At 36.6% G+C, this 9,745-nt stretch overlaps 1 protein-coding gene across 1 annotated transcript; it reads left to right on the top strand.

Moving 5' to 3' along the window:
* Nucleotides 1-3,244: 3,244 nt before the first annotated feature.
* On the top strand, nucleotides 3,245-8,959 carry LOC131051368 (protein ALTERED PHOSPHATE STARVATION RESPONSE 1). Its single transcript, XM_057985857.2, has 4 exons — nucleotides 3,245-5,459; nucleotides 5,920-6,104; nucleotides 6,700-6,923; nucleotides 7,833-8,959. The coding sequence occupies exons 1-4, from the start codon at nucleotides 4,508-4,510 to the stop codon at nucleotides 8,599-8,601; spliced, it is 2,130 nt and encodes a 709-aa protein (XP_057841840.2). The 5' UTR covers nucleotides 3,245-4,507; the 3' UTR covers nucleotides 8,602-8,959.
* The last annotated feature ends 786 nt before the right edge of the window (nucleotides 8,960-9,745 follow it).

The raw sequence follows: 9,745 nt of genomic DNA, 5'->3' as shown, positions 1-9,745 counted from the left end.
CAGTCTCATATCGACACTAGCTTTATATCAACTTTTCATATCAAGTCAATTCTTCATATCTAGGGCATCATATCGAATCTTGACATCAATTTCATATCAGTCTCATATCGACACCAACTTCATATCAACTTTTCATATCAAATCAATTCTTCATATCTGGGGCATCATATCGAATCTCGACATCAATTTCATATCAGTCTCATATCAACATCAGTCTCATATCAACTTTTCATATCGAATCAATTCTTCATATCTGGGGCATCATATCGATAATTTTGACGACAATATTATCATATCGAAACTCCATATCAGTCTCATATCAGTTTCATATCGACAAAATCATATCAACGTATCATATTGAAACCAATTTTTCATATCCAAGAAATCATATCGACAACTTTGGCGATAACATCATATCAAAAAAATTGGCGACAAATTGAGCGTTTTCTTTGAATCAACATGTGGTCGCACGTTAACTCAAAGAGGGCCAAAATGTAGACACCTAGAAGTTGCACAGTGAATTAAGTGAATTTTATTCATTTAATTATCCCTAATTCTTCCAATTAATTAAATTAAAATTTAATTAATATCCCCATTCTTCTAATTAGTCTATTAATCAAATTAAAGATTTGATTAAATCCATTTCCTCTAGCCTAACCTATTAATTAAACTGAGGTTTGATTAAGTACCCTTAGCCATTTAATTGAATAAATCTTATTTATTTAATGAAATTCCCCTTTTGCCCTTTTTGATTAAATTCACATTTAATTAAAATCCCTTTTGCATTTAAATAAATCAAAATTTATTTGAAAATCCCCCCGCTTGCAAAATCCTACATTCCCCTAATCATTCTTCTAGAAGCCTTCTAATCTTATCCTAATCATCTCCTATTCTCTTAATCGTGTCCCATCCCTAAAATTGGGGGAGTCACTTCTCCAAATTTGGAAGAAAGTCTTCAAAATGCATTTAAGACTTTATATATTTCAACAAGTTAACTTGTTGAGTCTTCCAAACATGTAAGGCTCTTACATAAACCACTAGTGGTTTTCCTCTTTGGGCAAGTTAGCCTTCAAAGTCTTCAAAAGGTGCCTCTTACAAACCCACACCCCTTAGCCATGATGGTTGTCCCTTTAACCATTTTCCCATGTTGCACAAGAGTTTACCTCTTGGGTAATAGCATGCCTCCCTGGTTAATTACATTATCCATGATGTCACTCCTTGAGGTTATCCTTGATTGCTTGATTAACATCTAATGCTTGTTTAGCATCCCCTCAAGCCCTCTCAAGGTGAGATTTGTCAACTTGGGATTGGATTGAATCTCTCCCATGGACTGATAACTTTCAATCCTAGCCCTTGTTAAGATTACTCAATCTCAACCATCCATTTCTCTATTTTCCCTATAAATAGGGCTCATTCCTTCTTCAATTCATCAAGTCTTTTGTGCATCAAAATTATAGTCACATTGCAAGTTAAGGAGCTCTCTTTGTCATCACCAAGCATCAACATCATCCTCAAGCATCCATAGCACATAGTTTAGCTTCATTTAGTTGCATTTTAATCTTCCGTCCTAGCTTAATTTCACATCTCTTATAAGTTTTGCATTCTCATCTTAGTTTAATTAACTCACATAGCATACTTAGCTTTCAATTTGGAATATACTTTGCCTCCTAATCACCTAGCTTGCATCCTTCATCTTCATCTTCATCTCTTAGCACTCACTAGAATCCTAGTTGCATCCATTTCGATTCTAGTAGCATTTTTCATATAACTCATTCTCTAGGTTGTCATCTCCAGGATCAAGTGCTCTTCCAAGTGAGGGCCACCTTGAATCTTAGAGATCTTTAGAGATAGAGGACAATGAGGCAATTTTAGAGTTTTTAATCCATTCATGTGTTTTGATTTCTAACATCTAATTCAATGCTTCATTGGTGTGTTTAAAGTGTTTTCCCTCTTGCAGGTGGAAGACCACATTTCCAGCATACTATTCAATTTTGTTTTAAATTTTTTTATCCATCTTTAATCTATTAAAAAAATCATATTATTATGTTTATTTTATATTAAATTTTAAATTACATTAATATTTTTAATATTTGTGTCCTTATTCACTCTCTTTATGTCCAAGTTTGATGCTATATGGGAATTAATTGATCATGCTTTGGTGGATCCTCATGGATTCCCTTTGTCATTCCCTCTGCTCATTGATTTAGAGTCTTCAATGAATACTCTAATGGACTGTAATCAAGGTGGTTCAAGTCTATATTTTGTACAAAATCATGCTCAGGGTCTATGGTTGTAGTCTTTATTGACATGATATGTTCTTTTGTTGGGTTTGATTTAGTTTCAAGTGCAGAGTGTGACTGTTTTCCCCTCAATTTTGATCTTGAAACAACTCTTAGTATTAGCTTGTTGAAGGTTTAATTATGGCGAGGGTTGATGTCTTCCCCTCCTCTTGTTATGTATAGTTATGGTTGAGGGTGATTGCTTCCCCTCCTTTTGTTTGCAAATATTTATGACATTATAATATAATATACAACATTTCAAGCTTATATATAATTTAAGTACTCAATTTTTTTCTTTTGGATTAGATCATGTAGATTTTTTGTTGTCAATATTTCGGATCAAACTCTATGATCCATAATCACCACAAATAGCAAGAGAAGAAATGGATCATAGAGTTTGATTTGAAACTTGGCAACAACCAATCTACATGATCTAATGAAATAGAATACATCTTTACAAATTTGGTTTTTGTTCTTTGAGAGCACAAGAGTCTCTTTGGCTAAGAGCCAAGGACAGAGGGGTCCCTTTTAGATGTTGGAGCCTTGCACTCAACCAGACTTGATACTTGATGGCCTCATTAAAAACCTTTCAACTTCACCAATAACCAAAAACCTATTGACAAGAAGAAATCTTAAAATCATTGTGAACTTGGAAATAGATTTGAATTTAAATATTATTAGATTTTTATTATCATATATTGAAATTATGATTACCATATCCTAGTAGTACTTTTATACGGTCATTCTTAATTTCATTTATTAAAAAATTTCTCCCACATTTAATTATGTGTCGTGGATTGGGAAAAAATTGGTTTCTATTTGGGCATGGGACCTGCCTTTAATGCAATACCGTAAAGTTTTTTGTTTTCAATAAATCAATACAATTATTTCTACCGTGGGCAAACACAAATGCTGATGTGCACAAATTAAAAAGAAAAAGTAATGGAATACCAAGAAATGTTACGTAAGATTCATAATAATTGATAAGAAATTTCATGCGTTGTTTATGGGCTAGTAGTGCTGGTTCATGCCATTGGTCAAAGTTTGATGGGCACAGTCTTTGAGGGATTGATTATCATGGTCTTTTCAGTTTTCTTGTTGTGATGAATTGAGTGAAAGTTTCAGGATTTAATGCAAGTGTTGGTAACTGGATTGAGGTCTGTGTATATGATGGGGATTGGAGTTGAGGAATTTAGAATGGATATATGTTCTGAGCATGTCTGTGGGTATCTTGGGGTGATGGGTATTGCTTGAGTGGAATTAAGAAGATATTCTGAGAAAGGAAGGTTTGATTGACTGGTCAGATGAAGTGGATTAGGTGGGCCGTAGTGATTATAACTAGGTTGTGTTGCAGTAGTCCTTCGGTGGCATCACTGTCATTGAAATTATAGTTGGTGGTTGTGTATCAAGCTTAGTGGGGTGTATATTCAATGAATATATATTGCATTTGACCATTCAGTTAAGATTGGTTAGTTGTGAGAGAGTTCTCAAATGGAGTCTTGATTATTCTCAGGTGAAGAGTATGTTGAAACCCATTTGGTTTTCAGATAATTGGGTTTGTGTGCATTATTGTTGTGGAATTTAATGTGGGTTAGACAGAGACCTGTGGAGTGCACATTAGCTTAGAACTGATGGGTTTGTTGATTCATGTCGATTCAAAAAGTTGAAAATTGTTGCAGGAGAGAGGTTTGGTTTGTGTGTTTTGTTGATTGAATGCTGAAATTTAATGCGCCCAGAAAAGCTGTGAGACTTTTGTATAAGATAGTGAATGTAAGATGTTTGTTTGTTCATTGATGGTTGAAAGTTTCCAGAGGGGAAGAAATTAGGTGAAGTGATATGTTTGTAGTGGGGATTGAGAAAGGAGAACTGTGGTTAGGGAAGAGGTATTGAGTTTTTTTTGGTTTCTAGTTGTTGTTTTTGGAGGGAATTGATTTGGTTGCTCATTCAATGCCAGTAGTCAGGACTCAGTACAGACAATGTTTTAAGCCTTGTATACCTTGAAGTAGTTTTAGGAAGTACAATGGGTTTTGGTTTTTGTCTTTTAATGGCAATGGGGTTACAATGAATGCATGTATTTATTGGGGGAGGTTGGGCATGGTTTCTACCTAGGCAACTGTTCGATAAGGATTGATATTCTGGTCAGAACTGTGGAGGGAGCTCCCTGACCCTGACCAGTCTGTACAGAATAGCTTTATATTTCTTATTTTTTTCGGCGGAGAATAGCACAGATGGGTTGTGCTTCTTCCAGCCTTGACAATGAAGAGAAAGTGGCAAGATGCAAGAAGAGAAAGAAACTGATGAAACAAGCAGTGGATGCTAGGAATGAGTTTGCAAAAGCACAAATGTGCTACTTGTTGGCATTGAGGAACACTGGTGCCACACTTAGACAATTTGCAGAAGTAGAATCAATTGAGCTTAACAGGGCTTCATCTTATAATCAGTTCCGTCATTATAGGATCACCTTGCCACCTCCTCCTCTTCCTCCACCACCACCACCACCTCCTCTTCCTCCACCAACACCTCCTCCCCACCTGTATTTGCAGCCTACTGTTGTCTCTCCCCTCCATAGATCTGTAAGTTCCAATTTTTCAAGCATCCCAGACAATCTGACAGATCATCGCAACAACAGTAGCAACAAACCATCATCTCCTCCCAAGCATTCAACGGCCTCAACACAGAACTGGAATTCCCAACATGATTCTGACATAGAAGCACAAACTCCTCCACCACCACCTTCAGGGCAGTTATCAGGATGGGACTTTTGGGACCCATTTAGCGACTCCTCTCCTGCTCATGTTTCTGAACCTAGAAGAAGCAGACAAATATCAGAAGATGGACTTAAGAAGCAGCAACAGCAGCAGGAGCAGGTGAACGTGGAAGAAGAACAATGGGATGAAACACAGACAGAATTTGAGGATGAACAGGAAGTGGAAAACATAAACAACAGGTTTCCTGATAAGTCTCCTGCCATAGAAACTGATGACAACTCTTCTATGATCAGTTGGTACAGTAAAAGCACTGATCTAGCGATGGTGCTTTCTAGAAAGAAGAAGAATCTTGTAGAGATAGTCAAGGAGCTAGATGAGTATTTTCTGAAGGCTTCTGCAGGGGGTAAAGAGGTTTCAAGGATTCTGGAGACAGCGAAGGGCTTTTTAGATCACAATTTTGGGGACTCCAAGAGTAAGATCTCTGTCACTCTAAATCTACTTTCTGACCATTACCTGGTATGTCACTTTCCGGTTCAATTAAATGACTGCGAAAATAAGAGTTTGTCTCTATCCTGAATTAGGTCAAATTCATATCTGCAACTTAAAATTTTAGGTCTGCCCATTTATCAAAAACTAGAAAAATGGATTTAAATCCTGTGATTCTGTGCAAACTAGAAATTTTGGGTTACCTTCAGAACCTTATACCTCTTTTTCATGACATCCCTGTATTCTTTAATGAATAGAAATTGGATTATCCTATGGGTAAACCATGGTCACGTTTACCTATGAATCTCTGATCACTTTGAATCGTCTTTGCTATGTAAATGTTATTGTTCAATTCTTTATTTGAGGGTAGAAAATGTTTGTTTTTTCTTTTTCTTGAACAAAAGCACTTCACTAGGGCTTCTTACGGTTGCTTGTCTGTGCTGCAGTGAACAGTTACCAATCTGCTAAAGTGTTCAGTGCCTTGTCTTGGTCTTGGTCTTCCAAATCACCTCTGGCTGGTAGAGATAGTATGGAATATCAGAACATTGATGAGTCAGGTAGGAGAGGAAGCCATTGCTCAACCTTGGAGAAACTTCATGCTCGGGAGAGGAGGCTTTATGAAGAAGTCAGGGTATTTGTCTTTTCGCTTCCCCCTATCCCTTCTTTCAATATTTATCACTTCAATGATCTATCGTATTCTTGCGGTGCCATAGACAGTTTTGGTCTCATGGATGTTATTGAAATCACTTTTATATCTACCTTAATTAAAAATAGATACTTCTGCATTTCAATATGTTGCCTGTTATAGCACCACGACTTTGTGAGTCAAAGAATATGCAAAATTTTCTGTAAAAGTACGAAAACCTAAGTGGGTGCTTTTCTAACTGTAATTGTTTTGAGATTAAGCTGGTGAGATCCAAGGCTCAAATGCTAGCCCACATTAATGGGCAAGGGTTATGTTCTGTAAAGTTGTAAGCTATATTGAATAGAGAGAAATTACAATGAGTTATTTCAAGAACCAGTAGAAACTGACAAACATGTATGTATGAGAAGCCTTTTTATTAAGATTAGGAGAATAAATAACCAACCTAGAAGGATTGGACAACGGATTACCAATTCTTTATCATGGATATTGCTTCATGGTTTGGTTCAGTAGTCATAGGTTTGAAATTTGAATGGATGCAAGCTTTTTTTAATTTGATTTGATTCCTTTGGTTCTTTTGCAGAGTTGTGAATTGGCAAAAATAAATCAGAATAAGAAAATGGCATTATTACGCAACCGGGAGTCAAAAGGAAAAGATGAGAAGAAGATTGAAAAAACAAGAATAGCGGTAGCTATACTGCAATCTCAAGTACTGGCTGCACACCAGGCTGTAGATACAACATCAGCATCAATTGTCAATATGAGGGAGAATGAATTGTACCCACAACTTATTGAACTATCAGAGGGGTAAAAACAACTCTTATCTTTAATATGCATGCTTGTTTGTGCTTTCAATTAGATAATTCCTCTGACAATTACTTGGCACATTCATTTCTGTTAATTCCTCAAATAACTCTTGTTAACGATGCAATATTCTATGTGTATTGTGATGGATAAGACTAAAGAGCATGGATGAATACTGCTATTTGATATTGATATAAACGAAATACTTCCAGGGAAATTCAGAGTGAATTAAAGAGACGAAGATATATCCCATGGAATTCAGCCAGTATATGGTTACACTATGTGGATCATTTATTTGGCCTTCTATACCTAGCAGTCTCATATGTTTTACATTTTTACTGTATTTGTTTTTCTGTTAGGAAATGCTGCTTGAAATAAGCTCCTCATAAGTTGCACAGCCTCTTAGCTAATAAGCTTCAGGTTTAAGGGATTTCAACTCTGCAAAAATCGGTGGGAGACTTTCACCTGGTCTCATCCTTTTAAATTTGATCACCTGCTACAAGTTTCAAACCTCATTGTGGAGCTTAAAACTCACCCACTGGCTGTCACGCCACAATTTTACTTCAATGGTTAATCTTTACTAGAGATCCTTTACTGACACCTCCATACATTATCAAATGCCAGTCTTTGCCTGTCCCCGTGACTACTTTTGTTCATGCTCTTCTGGGGTCAACTGCATAGCTTGATTAGGTTCTGACATTTGGATCTCTCTACTGGCCTCATCATCAGGGACAACATCAAATTTGATGCTTGATGTATATTGTTATTAGTTTGTTTCTTTTTGGCGGTTTCCTCTTCATGATGCTTTTAAATACTGTTTTCATTAGATCCTTGAGTTGTACTCATTATTCACTTTCCAGATCTTTTTTCCTAATACGATATTGCCTAACAGTATCATTGCTAAAGTTGCAGGTTAATGCGAATGTGGAGGTCCATGTATGAGTGTCATCAAGTCCAAAGTCATATTGTGCAGCAAATCAATCAGCTGAACAGTCTTCCAAGCACAGAGGCCACGAGTGATTATCACAGGCAGGCAACTATACAGCTGGAAACTGAGGTCACTGCATGGTACAATAGCTTTTGTAGCTTGATTAAAAGCCAAAGAAAGTATGTGCAGGCTCTTAATGGGTGGATCAAACTTAGTCTTCCACAACCTGAGAATCTAATAGAAGGAAACTTAGGATGTTATGGGCCCATCACTGTGTTGTTGGAGGAATGGCATCAAGCACTTGACAGGTTGCCTGAAAAGGCAGCGTCTGAAGCTATCAAAAGTTTTATTACAGTTATCCATGCTATGGTAGTGCAGCAAACTGATGAACAAAAGCACAGGAGAAAATCAGAAAGGCTTGCTAAAGAGCTTGAAAAGAAATTGGCCTCCTTGCAGAGTCTGGAAAAGAAGTATACTAATTCTACCCTTGGCAGACCAACGGCAACAGATACTGCTGGCTCTGGTCTTAGAAACTCCTTGGCAGAGAAGAAGGCTAAAATTGATGCATTTACAAGGAAGGTTCAAGATGAGAAGTTCAAGCATGCGGATTCCATTCGAATTACGAGGGCCATGACCTTAAACAATCTGCAAACAAGCCTTCCAAATGTCTTCCAAGCAATGATGGGTTTCTCTAGTGTCTGCATGCTACAATTTGAGGATGTGCATAGCCTCACCAAGTCCTTTAGATTTTAATACATTCTCTAAGAAACTCTAGTTACTTGCTTTATATTATATGCACAGAATAGGAAGACAGTTACCATGACAAAAAAAACCTCCAGAAGCTTCAAGCCAAAATTTCTCAAATTTTGGACACCTATTCACAATTTTGGTCTAGCTGCTCTAGCAAAACCCAGAAGGTAAATATTTGAGACAAGACTAAATTAAGTGTGTAAGTGCTCATGTTGTACATATTGGATCCAAACCAAGGCCTGATATGTCCAGATTGTAATACTGAATACAAAATAGTTGTCTCAAGACTATATGTAATAGTTGTGCCAGGAATCCTGAAAAATCATTTCTATATACTATATTTAAGTCCAATTCTTATACATCTTGCAGACACAAAATTTCTTCATGTTTATCATTGATTATTCATCGCAGATTAATAATTCAGAAGCAAGAGGATTGCAGCTAGATTTAAAATTCAGAACCAAGCTAGCTGCAGCTCTGCGAGGCTCCAGACAAGTGCGCCTTAATGACCTTTGTTTCTTTTTTATTTGCTAATATGTGTGTATAATAGGCTATTTATTATGCTAATGTTTGAAAAGGCCTCTGCCTGCCTTTGGCATTTTGGCCTACTGCCCATGAAAGATGTTTAAGCTATATGACTCTTGTGTTCTCTGTGGCCCTTGGTTTCGGGTACACAGGGAACTCCTCTGTACTGTGATATGCAGATAATAGAACTATAATTTTCATACTATGCCTCTTTAATATTGTGGGATCCAATAAAGTTTTCGTTGCCTTATCAAAAAAAGCCTAAAAAGCCTCAAATCAGTTACACTGAGAAAACAGGTTGCAGACATAATTATCATGCAAGATTAATCTGATTACAGTTTGTATCACATACTAGATACTACAAAATTCTAAATATGGTAATTATGATTTGAGATTTGGTTGTATGCATGTCTGTTTGATATTGATTATCTAAACTACAACAAATGAGGGAAAATTCTTTCTCTTCAAGATTCTTCTAGCTTAGACTGTACAGGTTGTTTGAATCCTGATGTTACAGCCACAGGTCTCACCATAGGATTCGTCATCAAAGAAAAACTTAAAAAAGCCAGTGGTGAGGCCTAAAAAGTTGGAATTGTAACAACTTACGCAGTCTAACCCAAAA

This window comes from Cryptomeria japonica, chromosome 11 (assembly GCF_030272615.1).
Source record: "Cryptomeria japonica chromosome 11, Sugi_1.0, whole genome shotgun sequence".
Classification (NCBI taxonomy): Eukaryota; Viridiplantae; Streptophyta; class Pinopsida; order Cupressales; family Cupressaceae; genus Cryptomeria; species Cryptomeria japonica.
The sequence above is the reverse complement of the archived record's forward strand: the minus strand, read 5'-3'. Positions and strand labels throughout refer to the sequence as shown.